Source organism: Cygnus olor, chromosome 2 (assembly GCF_009769625.2).
Source record: "Cygnus olor isolate bCygOlo1 chromosome 2, bCygOlo1.pri.v2, whole genome shotgun sequence".
Classification (NCBI taxonomy): Eukaryota; Metazoa; Chordata; class Aves; order Anseriformes; family Anatidae; genus Cygnus; species Cygnus olor.
The window spans coordinates 24053672-24073246 of NC_049170.1; the positions used below are offsets into that span (position 1 = coordinate 24053672).

The 19575-nt window shown below is 38.1% G+C and overlaps 2 protein-coding genes across 3 annotated transcripts in view; one reads left to right on the forward strand and one right to left on the reverse strand.

The window, feature by feature from the left end:
• The window catches only part of CFAP69 (cilia and flagella associated protein 69), a 29757-nt gene extending 22456 nt beyond the window's left edge, over positions 1–7301 (forward strand). For both annotated transcript variants that reach the window (XM_040546308.1, XM_040546309.1), the window contains 5 exons: positions 376–452; positions 1499–1693; positions 2324–2410; positions 3305–3409; positions 5455–7301. In XM_040546308.1, coding sequence (XP_040402242.1) covers positions 376–452; positions 1499–1693; positions 2324–2410; positions 3305–3409; positions 5455–5631 — 641 coding nt within the window. In that variant the 3' untranslated portion in view covers positions 5632–7301. The remainder of the gene's footprint in view (positions 1–375; positions 453–1498; positions 1694–2323; positions 2411–3304; positions 3410–5454) is intronic.
• A 1154-nt stretch (positions 7302–8455) lies between these two features.
• FAM237B (family with sequence similarity 237 member B) lies at positions 8456–13183 on the reverse strand. Its single transcript, XM_040546310.1, has 3 exons — positions 12632–13183; positions 10465–10861; positions 8456–9755 (listed from the first exon to the last, which is right to left on the reverse strand). The coding sequence occupies exons 2-3, from the start codon at positions 10844–10846 to the stop codon at positions 9730–9732; spliced, it is 408 nt and encodes a 135-aa protein (XP_040402244.1). The 5' UTR covers positions 10847–10861; positions 12632–13183; the 3' UTR covers positions 8456–9729.
• Between the last annotated feature and the right edge of the window lie 6392 nt (positions 13184–19575).

The window sequence follows — 19575 nt, forward strand, 5'->3', positions numbered from 1 at the left end:
CATAGCTAAAGCAAACTCTGTGACAAAATGCTTCTTTAGAAACACTGACCTGTGGATTCAACTGTCTGCTTTAATGGAAGATCAAACCCTCACCACCAAACCATAGCAAATGCAGTACTATCCTGGCTTTACAAACAACTGGAAAATCACTGAAGCCATTTACAAGTAAAGAGTCATTATAGAGTGAATTTATTATGGATTTTTTTTTTAATTGCTAAAAGCCTGCTCAGGATTGGAAGAGTGATTGATGTACATATGATGCAGATTTTGTATATCCTCATGTGATAAATAAGATAGATAGTGTCTTTTTTTAGATTGATATTTTAAGATAGATTGATCGTGCTGTTAACACCGAGATGATTAATACTCTTCTAGGTTTTGAAGATTTGCCTGGTTTATCTGCTAAGGATTTTGTCACGCTTGCTATCATACGATGGTATGTTGACTTTAAAGTAAGTATTGTGGAAGAAAATATTGCTACTCTATCTGTGTTTGCAAGAATAGCAAATTAACTCACAGGATACAACAAAGAAATAACCCTTCACTATCATTTTCATAGAAAGTGTAAGCCAGTATTTAACATCAAAGGAATGCATCATTCCAGCACTCCCCAGACTCTTAATTTGTTCTTCTACAAATGTTTGTGACTGCATAGTAAACCAGACCAGAAACCAATGCCAGTTAGAAGTAACTCAGGAAAAAATAATTTTAACTGCCAGCTCCAGAAACATGAATGGGCCAGGATAGGTGTAAAGAACTGGGGAAGCGCTGGAGAGCAGGACTGCCTCTTTGTGCATCAGGGTCAGATTATGTATGGGTTGGGATTTTTTTGCTATTAAAGATGACATTAAATACATATTCTGATAAAAGTTTTGTTTGTTTGTTTGTTTGTTTGTTTTTTTCTGTGCTTTTTCCATCCTTTTGCCCATACTCAGATTCCATCCATGTTGTCAAAACTTAAATTTTTACAGTGGTGTGCCTATAGGAAACAAGAACAGGATAAAAGGTTTTGTAGTGAACATCGTGCTCAAAAGATGCTTCAGTTTATGCCAATTTTTGGCTTAGGAATGCAGACTGTGAAAGCTTGAAGTCTTCAGGAACTAGCAAGAGTTGACCTTTAGTTGGTAATTCCAGGTTCCATTTGTGTCTCATGCTATAGTTTGTTCTGATAATGCATGCAATTTGAGCAAAAAAACAGAAAGACACAACTCTTCACACTTGTAATATGGTGTCTTGTATTTTTATTTCTTCAGAGTTTCTGTAGTTAGCAGCATTCCTGTTACTCCTCTATGGAGTGAAGCTTGGGTGTAGGAAGAGTACAGAGTAAATTATCATGAATGAATTTGGCATAGCATTACTGAAGTCTAATCTTGCATAACAACGCTGGGAAGTGAAACAACAATAAAGAGAAAAAATATTACTTTTTATATTTTGAGTGAATGGAACTGAAAGAAGACATAAATATCAGAAAGTGTGTGTAATTGCGTTTCATATACAGGTTGGAGAAGTCTGGAGTGAAGTGTGTACAGAACTAAAAGAAGAATTCAGGCCTGTTGCTTCAGATGAGGAAGCCTTGAAAGTTATTTCAGAGGTGTCAGAAAATATTGGAAGATCGGTTGCTGCTCTCCAGACTGAAGTGCTTGAAAGTCAACATCGCCAAGAAATCCGAGAGGAGGAAAAAACATATGCAAAGGTATGTTTGTACAAGTGAAGTCAATGGAAATTTTTTGTCAACTTATATGAAGATTTTCTTATCGTATAATGTTCAAAATCCAAAATGGGTACATTGTTTAAGATGTTTTAAAATTAAATTTGGTTAACCTCAGTTCTCTCAGTTTGTATAATGTTGTTGTTATTTAGAAAGTAATATGAAAAAATGAAGCAGTGTCATCAGTGATGCATTAGCAAAGGTATAATAAGAAATGATAATTATGTTACTATAAGAGTTGCACCTGTAGCAGATAACAATTTGAAGTACCTATTGTAAATATATCCTCTTCTTAAAATGAAGTGTAAGCCTCTGTTATAAACTTCCTTGGCTGAATATTCACAAAGCGTCATTACTTCAGAAAGCAGGGCTTTGTGCGTCCCGGCATGCTAAAAGTAAGCAGGTATAAACATTGTCCAGCTTTGATTATAAGGCAAGCATTAGAGATTTTTGCTGTCTCATCCTCTCCTACCTTCTGAGAAGTAAGGTAGTCAGTCTAGTTTTCTAAAAGCTCATGCTAGTGTTTTGGAGGGATTGTCTTGCATTATTGTGCATGTACTTTTGTTACCAGTACCAATTCCATCTTGCATTTTGTTAATCTCATTTATATTACAGATCCAAGCTGTCCATAAGCAGAAAGAAATGGTAAATAAATCTTGGGAAAATTTCTTGTCTCGGACATCAAACTATGAGGCATTGAAGGTAAAAAAAAAAAAGAAAAAAATCTGAGTGGAGGAGCAAAATTTTCATTCACAATGTAGTTATAATAACTGGGAAGTTCCAAACACATTTCTTAATGAATTATGAGGTTATTCGCGTAGAAGCTGTAGTAAATTTTATGTTCACACAAATATAGAAGAAAGAACCATAAGCCTTATTGGCAAAGCTATGCAAACTTTGATACTTCTGCTCTTCTGATTATAGTCACAAATTGAGGTTCAATGTGGCTTAAGCATTTGTGATTAGGTAAATATGTATATATAGGGCAGTGAAGCTATGAAATTTTCATTAATGACTTGGATATTAGAGAAGTGTGCATCCTCATAGTGTTCATATGCGACACCAAGCTGGAGGAAACAACCCATATGGCTGGGAGGTAAGGCCCCCATTCAGAAAGACTTCGACAAGTCCTAGGGATGAGCTGATCAAAACCTCAGGACGTTCAAAAAAAGAAAATGTGACATCTTGCATCTCGGACATATTAAGGCTTTCATGGATCCTGGGGTACAGCCTGGGGACTGACTAGCTGTGTAAATACATACTGACTGTGGGGATCCTGGGAGATGACAAACTGAACATGAGGCAACAGTGTGCTCTTGTGGTGATGAAGGCTAACAGCATTTGGGCTGCATTAGAAAGAATGTAGCCTGCAAGTTCTAGGAAGTGATTATTCCCTTCTGGCACTTGTGAAGCCATGTCCCTTTATTCTGCTTTCAGGTGCCCAGTACAGGAGAGTCACAAACCAGAGTACTTCTAGTTAAGGGCCAACAGAATTTTTACCTCATTTATTTTGTCACTTTATATTTTCAAACAGGTGCAAATGATACTACTCATTCTGGTTAAAACAATTTTGCCTTTTTTTCTAACTACCTTTAGAAAGCAAAAAGGCTCCAGGAAAAGTCAATAGAGGCTTCCAGATCTAAATTGAAGACTCAAAATGGAGCAGTTCATTCTACTGATATTAAAGGCCTCAGCACAACAGTAAGTAATCCCCAATAACACTGTTTTATTTTCATTAATGTGCAAGTTTCTTGGTGTCTATTCTGTTTGTATTTGTGCTGCTGCTTACTTTTTCTTCAGTAACATTTATGTTGACAAGCTCCAAGTATGTCCTGCAAAACACCACCTCCTCCTCTGACACATCTTCAGACAACAGGTCAGAATGAGATTCAGATCTGAAAACGTCTCAGAAAAAGTATGGGCAAGATGGTCCCTGTGTTACTTGATGTGGACTCCTTATGGGACAGCCTTCTATGAAAACTTTGAGGTCAAAATCTCCTTCCTTTTTTGTTGGGCAAATTTGTGTAATCCCTAGTATGTCAGTAAAGGTCTCTCTGACTCTGCAGATAATTCACCCATTTTATCTTCAGAAAAGATTTTTTTTTTCATTCCTATCAGTTAACTGAAATGTGAGATGATATGAGCCATTGTTAAGATCTTACAAAGCTATATCCGCATATCTGGATGTTGAGTTTTGACAAGCTGGGGTAAGACATGGCAGAATCTTCGTTCTAGTCAGGAACTGCTTTTGAGCTAGGTGAATAAGCTAGCTGTGTAAGTATCACAGCTAAAGAGGATTATAGGGAGAGGGGTTGCTTTTTGATTGCTTACAAGGAGTTACTTTTGTAAGGAGAAACAAGGAGTTAAAAACATGAGCTGCTGTTTTCAAACAAAGGAAAGAGACTATTATCCTGAGCTCTATTGCATGGATAAGTAAGGACGGCTAAGGTGGCTGCATCCTGTAAAAGCAAAGAGGCAGTTCATACTTGATGTGATGAAGCCAGGATGAGATTACCAGGAAGCAAGGGGATGGTCTTCGAGTACAGAACTAGGATTTGATCCTTCCCTAAACTTTTGAAAGATACAGAGAGACACATCTGTGAATGCAAGATGAAGTGGTCTGGAAAAATTTTCTAGTTACATGCATATAACAAAAAGACTGTTAATCAGGAATATTTTGCTGGAAGTATCTGAAAATTCTAGACATAAACATGAATACTCTGAAAATTTTTAGCAGAGAGAAATAAATTGTTAGATTTCATTTTAAAGACTTGAGCCTCAAGACAGGATTATTCACTTCTTTGGAGGAAGAGGATTTACAAGAAAATATCTTCACAATTCTGTAATCAGTATTTCAACAACTGTAGATAAAAACAAGGAAGAGGTTAGTCTATTTTGAAGGAGGAGAGTTTTAGAAAAATGAATGCACCAGCAACATAAGATAAAATTCCTTGACTGCATTGCTTAGAAGTATTGCAAATGCCAGATATTGCTAGCTTTTTTTTTCTTTTTTTTTTTCATGGAACAGTCTTCTTTCCTTCTCTCTGCCAAACATCTTAAATAGTGGGAGATGAAAACGAAGTTAAGATGGTTGTTGAAAACCTGTCAAGGTTAAGTAATCAAACACGTGAACCCCATGCACTCAAAGAGTGGCATTGTTTGTTTTAGTAGGTCATGGTTAGAAGATAGAGCTGTCACTCAAGAATTTTTATTCAAAGACCTGAACCTATTCAGTATAAAGAGTAGTAACAAAATTGGAAAATATGTGTCTCTTTCAGTCTTGGAGTTTTCATGGAGCAGTAGCTACAGGCAATTGCATTCAGAGAGAAACAGGTTCTGTTCTCTCTTTTTTTTCTTTTCTTTTTTCTTTTTTTTAAGTATTAGCATATAGCAAAATTCTGAGGACAAAAACTGTGGCTGATATTATGTACAAATCCAAATAACACTGCACAACAAACTTCTATTGTAATAAAGGCTTGGTTTTCTTCTCCTCTATTCATAAGTCAGACATGAAAGCAGAAAAGCAGAGTACATAATGGTACAAAAAACACTCTGTCTTTTCCTTTGTATTGATGGGAACAATTTGTGAATTTAGTATAAAGGATAGTTTGAGTGGACCTAGGAAACCTCAGCATGCATCTCCACCAACTGAATAATATTTTCAAAAGACCAGTTCATGGCTTAAGTCTCATCTCATTTTAAATACTAGCATGGATGTCAAACAATGCATCTATTTTGTTTTTCAGATTGGATCTGGTCGCTTAGTAACTGTGGAAAGTACACCTTCTCAATTAATTGGAGGCCCACTGTCTGGTACAGACCTTGCTCTTGGAAAACTATCTGTTTGTGAAGGAGCCTTTAAAAAGATCAAAAGAGTTAAAACATTGGACTCCATCAAGAAAGATTTGGGACCTGTAGAATAAATAATGTTCTGAGCAGTGCTTTTCATATTTTAGTTAACTGCATGTATATTGTAGATACAAGATAAAATATATCTGTAGTGTTTTCGTGAATTGCATAGAACATCTCAATAGTGAAATTATATTTTGTATTTTTTGTAACTAATGTAAACAGGCGGGTGATTTACTAAAAGAAATACTCCATATAGTACAAAGGCACACTGAGTCTAGTAGTTTTGTGTGCTAGTGTCAGGTTACTGTGATGCACAGTACGTCTAGTATTTGGATTTCCATCTTCTGTTGACACACTCCACACATTGTAGTTTAAGTATCAGTTTGAGCAGGGTGATGAACTTTCACATAAATACACTCAGCTCTTCATTTTCCTGGATAAGGTACCCTCATGGTGTTTGCTCAAGTCTGTTTTGTTCCTCGAATTGCCACCTTTAGACTCCAGCTAACAGCTCACAAAGAAGCACGTCTGTGCCAACAGTTTCTCTGAGTCTGTTTGGCAGGCAAGCTCTTCATAGACTTCTCACAGCTCTTCAACTGATCATACAATTCTAATTATTTCATGGGTTACCTCCAATAGGAACTCTGTCTGTTCCACCCTAGCATCTGTAGAACACACTTATACACTTTATAAGTACTCCTTATACAGCAGAGTTTTTCTGTAGATGACTCAATTCCTAAGCTATTGTTTCCTTTCCCAAATTGGGCAAAGCCAGAGTTTGCTATATTATATTAGAACAAGATTTCCTGAGGCTGTTACTTCATTTTAGATTGAGTTTCACAGCATTATGGCATAAACTCCCGTGACATTGCAAGAGCTTCTGTAACATACACACGTTGGCAAGTAGTCTGTTATTTTTGCCTGTAAGCAATTTTCTGAGAAAAGTAAAATCTTTCTCTTTGTTAAATGTCCACTTAGAAAGTAGAAATAAATTGGAGCTAATTGTGTAGAACTTAGTTTCCGACTCCCTTTTTTTACCTCCTGAAAGATGTGTTGGCTGTGTGTGTATATAAGGATTTCTTAAAAATTTGTTCCTGTAACAAGACGTAGAGGTGCTGGGTTTAAAAATGAAGTAAGAGGATTTTTGTTTTAAAATTGCCTACTTAAATTCTATGAAAAGAACTCTAAGCAAATAATGAAATATGGCAAAGCAGCCATATGAAATGGTACTCAAACTTTAAAGATATTTCTGTGTGTTCAGTTTCCAAAGATCTGAAGCATTTTCTCATGGGCAGATCTGTTAAACATTGCATTGTAAAGTAACATAGTCATCTACTACTTAAAGCTAGAGAAATTAAATTGAGCTATGTTAATTTAATTTAATTTTTATGTTGGCCCTTTTCTAATTGATAATTTTTAAATGTAATTAGTTTCATTGTGACTTTTTTTTCCAAAATCATCTGCACGAACCATAAGCATGTTGTATTAAACAAGCCTCTTTGTGTTCTCTGACCACAAGAAAGATAAGTTAAGGCATATAGAAATTATCTAACTATAGGTCCATGTGTCAAGTGAAGTTTTGCTTAGTTATTTATATTTCTCTGCCACAACCCTATATCAGTTATGCTGCTGTATTACTATTTTAGAGGATATGAAAATATTCTACACACTGGAGCCACAAAAAGTATGCTCTGTTTTCTGTTAAAAAATAGAAACAAACAATAAATACTTGAGTGGGACAACAAAGATTATGTGGCATTTAATTTTTTTTTTTTTTTTTTATTTCCTTGCGTATATGTGAATGTGTGGATGACTCCTTATTACTGGCAGCAAGGCACTGGCCCATTTTTTCCAAAACAAAACCAAACAAACCCACCACCACACAGGATTCATGTAAGTCCTTCCCATTTCTGAGTAAAAGCTACAGCAGTACAATATAGCCAAGGTATGGATGTGAAAGATCTTTTAACTGCAAATCAGTTTGCGTTTATGCTTATGCAAAAACTTTAAACTAGGCACAAAGTGAGCCACGCAGCATTTCTTCCACAAGTGCATTGTGCTTTCATTACAGGCACTCTGATGTGACAGGCAAGTAGCTTCAAACACTATTGTTAATTGGAGAAAATGGGGAAGGAAGGGGACAGAATTTCCCTAAATGCTTACATTTATACCTCAGAACTGAAAGTTAACACAAGGCTTTGCAGCAGCACAGACAATGTTTGATTTTAGCAGCCAGTCATGCGCTGTGGTCTGGCTGTTGGGGAGGAACCTAAAAAAGTTAGGCTTGCTGTTCCTACTGCAGCCCATGGATGGAAAGAGAGGGAGTGCTGACTGCTGATCAAGGAAAAGATCATCCCATTCTCTATTAGTCTCTCTTGTAAAGACCCCAGAAGTAGCAGCTGACTTTTCATGGCTGTAGACAATGTAAGTATATCCACCTGCAAATTATTTCTTTGCTGCTACTTACTGTGCTGTGTTTCTGTTGTTCACATTTACCTGCCCCTTTGGCAGTCACCCACAGGATGACTGTCTTCAGTGCTTTAACAGCCCTGCATAGCTGACACAGTCACAGGGATATCCTAGAGAGATGTGAGACAATGGAAAAGTACCCAGAGGATAATAAATCTAAAAATAGGCCTATAAGAAAAAAGTGAAAAAACACAGATTTTAGTCAGGTGAGAAGATATGATGAAAGTCTCCACATATGTAAAAGATAGCATGAAATAGGAGATGCTCTTACATTGGGAAGAGTGGAACCCATCCTTGCTGTCACTCTGCTATTGGTAAAATCCTACTTTTATTTCCCTCTTATGTGAAGTGCAAAGAGTGCATGTGCCGGCAGGAAGCCAACACCCAGCACACCAGGACAAGAAGGAGACTGTAAGTGGACAGGTGTGTGCTTTAAATATTTTTGGCATCAGAACTTACATTGATATCCATGGGTAAGAGAAATTTCTCACTACTTTGTACCCTTTCTGGAAGGGTGAGAGAAATTTTACAAGATTCAGTTCAATATTTTATTTGCCTAGATGAACATTTACAAACCTATGAGAATTTTTGGATGTTTTACACACTATATATGAACTAAGCATAATGTGTGATGCATTTCTTGTTACTTAGAATGTTTCTGTGCTGCTACCGTGCAAGTAAGGTTCCCTGCAATACTGAAACCTAGTTGGGAACTCCTAAAAGGCTAGAACACAACAGAGACTGAACAAGCTGCATTGTCCAAAGAGAAGAGAACAGTCAGCATCTCTGAGTCTTCCCATTTGTTGTCAGGCCACTCTGTGCTCAGGAAAAGTGGAATAACTAGGCGGTTACAGCTTTGCCATGATGGTTGGTTTCTTACATTGTGAGACGTACTCAGGCCAGTCTCTCACTCTTTCAAACTATTTCATTCACGGCTCTCTTCTCAGCTGTTATGTTCCCTGCCATGACAGGGATGGCTTCTATCCCCTTACCTGTATGAATGTGTAAGTTAAGAGCAGTCTTGTGCCAAGTGCTCTTCTTAATGTAATTTAATAGCATTTGCAAATAACATGTTAATAAGCAAGAAAATAACTATTCTACAGACCTTGCTGCATACAAAAATATTTTACTTTATCCGCAGACTAGACTAAGCAGTGATAAATTACAAAGTTTATACTGCACAGGGCATACAATAAGCATAAACCTTTCCTCTAGCTTGGTGTCACACTCTTTTGCAATTCTTAAAAGTAAAGAGGACTGTATATGCAAGACAGTTTATAAAATATGCACATTGACACTTTCTCCATCGCTTAATGTATAAAAATATATTGGGTTTCCATCAAAATTAACTATTAAAAAGGGGAATTATTGGAAAAGATGTGCCTCTACAAAAATACCACACTGGTTCAGACTTACAAGCTTACCTGAGAGAACAAAGGTGTTGACTCAAAACACAAAAGTATTCACATGTGGTGGGAAGAAGGCAGCTTAGTAGGCTGGAAGAAAGGAAAGCAAAGGGGAACTTGTGGGAACTGATACAAATATGAGTTTAGCAATGATTAAACACTTTACACAGAAAAAGAAAAAAGTTGAACCACACCAATGGATTTGTCTAAGCATCTACAATATATGCTGTGCTTTTGTGCTCCTTCAATCTGATGTTGCCTTGCTGAGGTATCTTCATTTTCTCCCCTTTTGGGCTAAAATGGGTTGGTGAAAGCAGACCCTGTAAGATTATGAAAGAAAGGCAGTTATTTCCATGCAATACAGATAGGAATGCTAGGATTAAATGATCTCCATGTTCAGTCTACAAACCTAAAACATTTGACTGGGTAATCAGAAAAAAAAAATCTGTTGCAGAGGAGGAAGAAAACCAATAGATCTTAGTAGATCATTAGTTAATAAGACATTAGGCCAATCACCTATATGATCTCAGTTCAGACTCATCTGAGACCAGGATGACCACTTTGGTGATTCACAGTGCCCATGAGCTCACATTATATGTCAACAGTTGCAATGGGAAGAACAGAGATCAAGTGGTCAGAGGTTTGCACTTCCCTTCTCACAGAGGGATGATTCCCCAAAGTTGAGACTGAAGTCCAAATACTGGGAAACTTTCAGTACTGTAATGCCATTTATACACACACGGTGATAAACAGAGCATGCAGCATCCATTTACACACATTTCCACATGCCTTTTGTCATTATTTGCACCTTGTTAAACACAGAAATTTAGTACCCTAACTACTTTTAACTCATTTTAACTTTTAACTTTTTATCGTGATAGTAGCTACTGTTGAAATACTCAAATACATTTCACAAGCAGAGACAAAAAATGGAAAAGACTTTGTTGTATTGTTTATACAATCAGAGATAGAACAACGATTCAGTTTAACACCAGTACATAACAGACTAACATCCTATCCTATAGTTACCTTCTAAAGTTCTATGTGAGTATGTAGAAGAATATTTGGGAGATATTAGCTGTCTTCTGCCCATTCCATGGGATCTTGAGAGCACACAGTCTACATACATATCCCAGAAGTTCTGGGCTAAATCATTGAAAAGTTCATTGTGCTTGGGCTTGGGGGATTCCTTCAGGAACATCATGAAGTCCCAGAGAGCAATGACTGTGTCTGCTACCTTGAGTTTCTTCATTTCCACCAGCCCATGGGATGACACCTCCCAGCACTGGTGGTCAATCTGACCCAGGCTTGATGGAGTTTCTTTCTGAAAGTCCAGATTGGCACAAACCAGTTTCAATATCAACACGCAGCCGAGCTGAAGATACCACCTTCTTTTCCATACAAATTCCATACTCCAAGAAGATACCTAAAAGAAAAAGTATAAAATCACAGTGATTCTGCCATCGTGTAATTCAGTCTCCCATAATTCAGAAGGACATGCCAAGGGATTATTTATGCTTTGTGGTTCTGCATAGTACGTAATTCTTACAGAACAATGTTTCTTTTCAAACCATGGAAGAGATACCATAGTGTTATTTATAATTTTAGAGTTACAAATAACCTGTCTTTCATGGAACAGCCCAAATCAGAAAGGTGATAATGAAGGGAGAATAAACCAGACCATTATACTGGGTGGGGTGAGCACAGACAATATGCTGAACTCACTCAGTAACTCTTGCAAGAATCGAAACAAGCAAATTCCTTTCTCACTTATGTTAGAAAATTAAGCAAACTTCTGGCACAATTATTGGCAGCATATATGCAAAATGCTGAAACTATCCAGAGAATCAGAGATGTAAAGAGTAATAACACAGGAGGCATAATGAGAACTTCAAATGCTCCAGAATATGTAGTCATTATTATACATGCACTCCCTCTGGGAATACTGCTGTTTTCCTGTGATGTAATTCCATAAGCTCGGAGCAGGTTTAAACAGAACATCACTAAAACATCTGATAATTTTTTCTCAGTCCTTCCTATCAAGATAAAAGTGCAGTGGAAGAGAAGAGTAAACAAAAAGGGGGGAAAAGGGAGAAAAATTAAAAAAAAAAAAAAAAAGCTAGAAAAAGGAGAACACACAGGAAAAAGTGTGAAGAAAAAGGTGACAGCCAAGACTGGGAGATAGTACTCCTTACTTCAGTGTCCTAAATCAATCCTGTGTCCAACAGTTGATGCCACACTCATTCTCACAATTTGCAATCCCCTTGACAAGTCAGGATATAAGATTAAAAACTACAAAGTGATGTGATGTTTTTGTGCAGATACAAGGCAATGTTTTAGGCAGCTGTGCAAAGTTTATTTTTATTGGGGGGTCAGAATTCCAGCAGCACTCTTCCACTCAGGATTCCTTTGGGCACTGGCAGTAAGAAAAGTTAGTCTTTGATGTTTTCAAAGTGATAACACCCTGGCATCCTCTCTGCAACTCCTAGTAATGCAGTTAGATAAAATAATCCACAGATAACACAACATATACGTGAACTGTCAAAAAGAATACAGAGTTCAGATGGCACCATGGAGTTCAGTCATACCCAGTTTTGCATGGCTTCAGGGTACTGGGGTGGTTTTTAGTTTGAGCATGCCATTACACCACTGCAGCCACCTGAGGTCCCTAAAGTCATGTACTCTCTTGGCCATGACAGCTAGCTCACCTTCAGAGCCTGAGGGAATGAGGTGGACAGATATTGACCAGCCTAACTCCTTTCTAAAACTTCACTTGCAAGCTACACGTCAGCAGGCAGTACAGTTATCCTGAGAGCTTATGAACACGCAATAAAGTTTCTCAAGTTTGCTCTTCCTTGGGATGTTAGAAAGCTGGCTGCTGTAAGCAAGCAGTGATGCAAGTGCCTCTTTTCTCACTTCCACTTCATGAGGTATCAGAAGTAAGAGGAAGCACACTAGTAATTCAGCTACAAAATAAGAAAATAGCAGCCAGGGTGCCACCAAAATGTTGGGCTGATTTGATGCTTTAATCCAGCCAAGAACTAAAGTGATGAGGGTGCATCTGAACACTTCAAGCAGGAGCGGAGACCACAACAAGCCTCACAGACTTCCCATGAACTACTCCTACTATTCAGTGCAAAACAGAAGAGTTTCACAAAGGCAATAACTAAAGAGCCGTAGTGGAAGTCATACTTACAGTGCTTTTGTGGTGAGAAGAGGAACGCTAGCCCTGAAACAACGGTGATCAGCCACTTGGAGAAAAGGCAAGCACTTCCCGAATGGGCTGCAAGCACTGACGGCGGGGACGACGGCGATGCTGACAGAGCAGCAGCAGCAGCGTGAACTCAGGTCAGCGGGAAGGCAGCAGCAGCTCGGGCTGTGACAGCCCCACCTCTTTCTGCAGCAGTCACCGAGTGCCAGCCAAGCCCCCGGCTCGGAGGTCTCACCTGGAGAGAGGGCACGCGTGCGTGTGAGGGAGCGTGGCCAGGGCACGGGGCTGCTGGGGACACAGACACGACAGACAGCACATCTTTCACCAGACCAGTAATATGAATGCTCTCTTCATTATATCAACCCCGTCTGCAATCCTGTCCACCCATCAGAGACCCTTACCTTGGTTGCCAGCATCCCCGGAGGGGTTTCTGAAGCTGTTTTATTTCACTTGGCAGCAGCCCCTCCGGGCCACCAGAGCCAGCACCAGCACCACACGCTGCAGTTTGTGTCCCACGTGTGCTAGCCAGGATGTCGGAGCAGATGTTGAGGTATAAGACTGAAAAAAAAAAAAAAAAAAAAAGAAGAGAAACAGATTCTTGATCCAGCTGCTGTGGATTTTCCACGTGTCTATATGTTGTGTTTTACCCCAGCCAGACCCAGTACACTATATACAATAATTTCCACATTCTGCTAAAAAAATGAAGTTAAAAACAACATTTTAATTGACAGGGGTGTCAGGGAGCCCAGGGCATTACAATCTATAAAAGCCCTTGGGATCCTCTGAAGGAAGATGATCTGTTAGTGCAAAGTCTGCTCCTAAGGGCAAATGTTTTTCCATAAGTTTGCAGTTCTGTTTCTCCCTTGGTCCTGGTACTCCTTCTTGGATAGCTCGGGCAATGCCACACTCAGGTAGCTGTTTTTCTGGCCCCAGTTCTTGATATCTAACCCAGAGACAGACATAATTCAGGACAGGTTGCTCAAAATTGAATTCCACAAGGAGGAGGGATAGTACAGCTACCTTGTCCTACATAATTGATACTTAGATTTCTATACACAGATTTTTCTGACAAACTTTTCAGCACATATATTCCAATCCCCTCTCAGATCACAAAGGAAAAATGATTTGGGTCCTATTCTAAAAGGTAGATAATTTATTAGAGAACACCTCATACACTGCAAGCATGCTTTCTAAACTCTCCAAGGACACATACTCTTTCAAGGAAAGTCACCAGCCTTTCACCTGCAAAGGCACATGAGTTTATTCAAAGTTTGTCAGAGCAAAACCATCAGCAGCCAACATCATTAAACTCCAAGCATTTTCACAAATACACTGCAGTTCCATGATTTTTCTAACCTGCAGTGGTTAGGTGTAGATTATAACTCAGCATGTAGCTGCCTCTCTTCCTGTCATAAATTCCTATGGCTGGGGAAAAGCAACAAAACCAGCTATGAAAAATGGCAATGCTATCGATCATTTTTATAAGCCACCCTTAAGAATTGAAAAGCTGCAATGAGGTCACCCTGGAGCCTTCTCTTCTTCAGGCTGAACAGCCCCAGCTCTCCTCAGGAGAGGTGCTCCAGCCCTCTGATCAACTTCATGGCCCTCCTCTGGACCCACTCTAACAGCTCCACGTCCTCCTTGTGCTAAGGGCCAGCAAATGGCGACATTCACAATAACTAGCTCTCTTTGGGAAACCTTTCTAGCTTAGCAATGTAAACTCTGTTTCAATATCCTTTCCAGGATGATACCTACACAGCAGTATAGAAGAAAACATCTGGAAGACTGCAATACAGTTAGCTTACACCAGATCTCCTTGCACCATCGGAAGAAGTTAAAGCTGTATTAGATGCAATTGCTCCCCCAAACTCTAAAGCAGCATTAATAACCAAGGAGATTAAAGTACCGTGCTGGTTGTGCAAGGAACCTACCTTTAAGGGAACTCAAAATAGCTTTCAGTATTCAGTTTTCAAATTAAGAAAAGCTTTTCCTCTTTGTACTTGCTTTATGCAATATCAAATTTATCAGCATGATCCTTCTTGCAGTGAAACAGCCAAAATCTGAAAAAAAATTTAAGGCAGTAACATTTGAACAGCATGTAAAGAAGCAGGTAGGTGCATAGCTTCTCAGCCACTGCAACAATTCCTTCGTGTCATTTAATTCCCACTTTAAAGACATAGGTGTGCAAGCACTGGCATAAACACAGTGGTTCCCTTCTGCTTCCAACTGCCATTGATGACAGTCTACCATCCCTTCCCTTCATCATGCAGAGTTATTTTTATCACTCTTCTCTTACTTTTCCTAATCTAGTTAGTGAATTCACCAATTTTTGGTCTTAGTATGTCTACAGAAGACCTACTAAAGTAATCAAAATGCGCAGGAACAAATTTTTCTTAGGAAAATCTTTTCAAATAAGAAATGGAGTTCACTTGTTCAAGTCCCTTCTCATCAATAATATTCTCTTAAGAATCTATTTATGCAAAAGTTCTTTGATAATACCTAAAAATTCACCTCTTCAACTGAAAATGGTTCTGAAGGCTACTTTCATATATCATTTCCCTTTGTGTTATCATTTATAGTTGACAGTCGAGCACTGAAGGATTACCAAGGGAGGGAGAATGTCACCAGGCACAGGGTGAACCCTTGGATTTAAACTGACAGGGATCAAAATTATTGGCAACTGATAATTCTGAAGGATGTTCCGTGAACTTTGTAGGATGCAACTAAAGAAGCATGACGATGAAACACATTGACCCCATTTACTAGGTAAGCATTGTTACTACAGTTCCTATTTCAGAATAGGTAAGGTCAAAGAAAGTCAATTTGTGACTTTCTTCATAAATCTGACATGCTTAAAAGCTACATAAAGGCTTGGATTTTAGGGAAAGCCTTTAAAATAGAAGACCCTGTCCGCATGCTTAAGAAAGCAGATTTTTTTTCAGTTGGTGACTAAATATAAATGAGATTTTTGAGGAGAATTTTGTTGTATTCACCATTCTTCAGGGGTTCAGGAAGATGCAGTGAACACCAAGAGTAAAGCCACGGACACCAGCACAGCGTTTCGCACAGTAAGTTTTATGAGGCAGGAGATGACACAGGTAACTCTTTCCATAATTTTGAGCTTTTTAATTGATAACCAAACTTATGCAAAACAAAATGTTTCCTTCAAAATTCTTCCAGCATCGATGGTTTTCTGTAGCACAAGTTTTGAAGAGTTGTACTTCAGCTCAGTCTTACTATTGCAGTTGAGGGATCTCCATCTAGTGGCACTTTATTGTAGTGAAGACTCTATCCTTGACAGTAGTGAAAACTCTTCCTTTAAAAAAAATAATTAAATACAACTGTAAAAGCATTACAACATTTTTTTTTGGAGGATCTGGACTTTGGATTTGCTGGTATAGGTATTTCGTGCCACCCCTATGTCAGCTTTGCAGCATTGTAAGGAAGCATTGTATGCATGGTCATAAAGGCAAGGAAAGAAAACTGACCTGTATTTTTTTTACCTATTTCGACTCTACTTGAAAATAAAGCTATGTTGCTACAGACTTCTCAGTTATTTTTAAAAATATTTCCATTGGTGTTAGTTCCTCTCTTGACTGAGAAAAAATGCACATAAAGTCCACATTTCAAAAACTGCTGCTGGAAGCTTTAAAATGCTTGTGGAAAGAGAATTGATGGTTTCTTGTTGTTAATGTTGATGACACAGTTCACTATCTAGCGATTTTTATCCGGAGAGGAAAGAAACAGAGTGGTACAACTGTGATTTGATGTACCTTTGTGATTTTCAAGGTATGATATACAATATTTGAAGTATACAGCAAGAACAGAAAGAGCAGAAAACAAAGCCTTATTTAGCATGGAACTCAGAATATGTATTGACTATGTATAAATCAGTTTGGAGAGTTTTAAAAGGCTAGCCTCTGTGACTATACTCCTGCAAGCTCTTACGTAAACAGGACTCACTGAAGATAAAGAATTGAGTCACCCTCTGCATCGCTGATTAGCAGCATCTGAAGGAAAGGAATAACAAAGTGATGTTCCCTGATCAGGAGTGACAGTGCTCACGGCCCTGATACTTCAGTTCAAGTACAGCACGGCCACTGTGTGATTAAACAGCCAACGCAAATCAAAGGAAAAAGATGATAGAGTCAGCACTGCCTTAGCAAAACACAGTGTCTCTTCAGGTGAACAAACACATTTTCTGAAGTGAAGTACTGAGAAAATAAACCGTCTAAACATCCTAAAACTTTAGGTTTTTAAATGATTGCAGCATAGTTTCAGTAATTCCTAGCATCTTGTATGTGTGCTCATGTACTTAGTGGTACAGAAGGTTCCAGAAAATGCACAGTGGCACATTTCAAAGGAAATGTTACCTAACTTCCTGCTGGTAGGAGCTTGTTGGTATGGGCTTGCTCAGTGTGGTAATAAATCCGGAGTCAATGTCAGTGGATTTAATACCTTCAATTCACAACACACGTAGGAGACCAGTTTTTCCTTTTTTCTCTTTTCTGAGGTTGAGCTGTTAATTGATTACATGCAGTTGAATTAACATTAATTAGCAGCTCTGCTAGTATCCCTGGACTAGTCTACATGTTATCCTGTTGTTGGGTTTGATCTCCTGCTGGGTGTTAGGGAAGCTCAGCACATCGAATATAGGGCTCTACTAAGTCAGCGAGCTACAAACTGAGCTCATTTCCATATTAAGAACCTTAAATCTGGACAAAATGTTCTGCTCTTTTTACGATGCCTTTGCATGGTAACATGGAACAGAAAGGTCCTCCTGAATCATATTTCCCGACACTACAGAGAGCTCTGTTGTACAACCACCTCATAGATTTACCAAGCGCCATATCAAAAACAGGTATATTTTTGTTCCCACTACTTCCATGAAAAAGCCGTTTCAGAATCTGATTGCCATAATGACTAGAAACATTATTCTGATTTCCCGACTAAATTTATCAATGAATAGTTCATATCTGTTTGTTCTTGTATCAACATTGCCCTGCAAATTAAATGGTTTTCATCCTTCGTGTTTACTTTCCTGATGTATTTATAGAGAGCACTCCTACCTCCTCTCTGGTTTTGTTTTATTGAAGTAAACAGGCTGAGCCAAATCTGTTCATATGAAATGCTCTCAGTCTCTCTGGCGACTCACCTAATCTCTCTGCTTCAATTCAACCTCAGCTCAACTATAGAGCAATTAGAAACTTTCACAATACCCCAAATGACATTTCACTCAAGTCTTAAACAATGACACTGATACCTCCCTACTTTAAATGAAAATACATCTCCTGAGGTATTTTCTGGACTTTTGATGATTCCTACGCATATATCATCACCAGATTTCAACAGTATGTTCTTATTAACCTTACCAGGACTCCTAGAAAAACTATGAAATATCCTAAAACCAACACTTAAAGACTGATATCTTCCTTTTCAACCTTACTTGTGGCTATCTCACTTCACCATCTCTTTCCAAACCTCTGTATACTCATTCATTCCTTCCCAGGTGATACTATATCAAATGCTTTATGGAAGGTTTTTGTTTGTTTGTTTGTTTGTTTGTTTTCTGGAAGTACATCTCTCTGGCAAATCTGAACTTCCCTAAAGTTTTGCATGTGACTGAGACCAGATTTACAGGTCTGTGGTTGGGCATATCATTTGTCTTCTTTTCAAAGATAAACAATCACAGCCCAGGTTCAGCTCACCTGACTTCAAAGACAAGAGAGAGATGGGGATCTACAGGGAGACATTCATGATGTGACTTCTCTCTGCAGATGCCTCTCTCCACCAAGTTACAGAGACAGTCTAAGCCAACAAGCCTCCCAACTAGGATCCCTCAGACAAATGCCTCGAGTAGGAGGCTGGGCCCACATTTCCTATTCTCTAGAGATCTTTTAACATTCTTAATGTATCTGTTGAAAAAACTTGCTACTAGATTTTATGTATCAACTGTTTCAGAATTTCAGATGTTGTCTTCACAAAACCATAACAGGGAGTTTTGCATTTGTTGCTGCTGTAGTAATTTCTGTTCTGCCACTCACGCTGTCTGCCTTGCTTTTTTCCACGCGATGAAACTATTTTGATGGTCAGGACAGGCATACTTTGAATTTGGGGAATTTAACTGAAGCTCACTAGGATACAGTCACATCTTTTCCCACTTTCGCATTTATATCTCTGAAAAGTTTTCTGCTCTTAAAATTCCATTACGATATGAGGCAAGTACATCCACTAAGTAGAAATTTGGAGTAATTTTAGCTGAAACAGAATATGTAGTTGATTAGTAAAAACAACAGGAAATGGCAGAAAAAGCAGGTCAGAAATAATGAACTAAGTAAAAAGCTTTTGAATTTATTTGTTCCATACATGTGGGTGGAAAGAAAGGAAATATGAAAGTGACAAAGGCCTTCTAAAAATAATGCTAAAAATAAAGAAAAAAAAAAAGAAAAAATCAACATTGAATATAACACTTCAAAACCAAAAAGAAAAAAAAAGGCATTTCATACTGTAGTATCTTGTAAAATTTTACTCACTTGAAGTATTATTTTATTCATCCACCAAAATCATCAAAAGCCATCAGGTCCAATCCACCACGCTTATTCTGCACTCTTTTCTGTCTGACCCAGTTGCAAAACAAACTTTTTTTTTTTTTTTTTTTTTTTTTGTCATAGAGAAGTGTGGGCCAGCTGAAAAGTACATGATTAGGAGTTCAGATTTTTTATTCATTCTTTGCTAATTTCATTCAAAACCAAACTTTTTCCTAATTTATTTCTAAGATTTTTGCAATTTAGAGATTCCTTTACCCCAATTAACTAAAGACTATATGGAACTATACATAGGTAGTCTTTTTTAAATATAGGTAACTCTTATTTTGTACAAAATAAAGCAAAATTGTAATAGACTTAAAGTCCAAACAATAATACACAGAA

What these genes read in the sequence shown, in the direction of transcription:
- FAM237B (XM_040546310.1), bottom strand. Translation starts at nt 10,846, where the DNA reads ATGGAATTTGTATGGAAAAGAAGGTGGTATCTTCAGCTCGGCTGCGTG. An exon ending in CTCACATAGAACTTTAGAAG is followed by an intron (nt 9,756 to 10,464) that starts GTAACTATAGGA and finishes ATAATCTTACAG; the next exon opens with GGTCTGCTTTCACCAACCCA.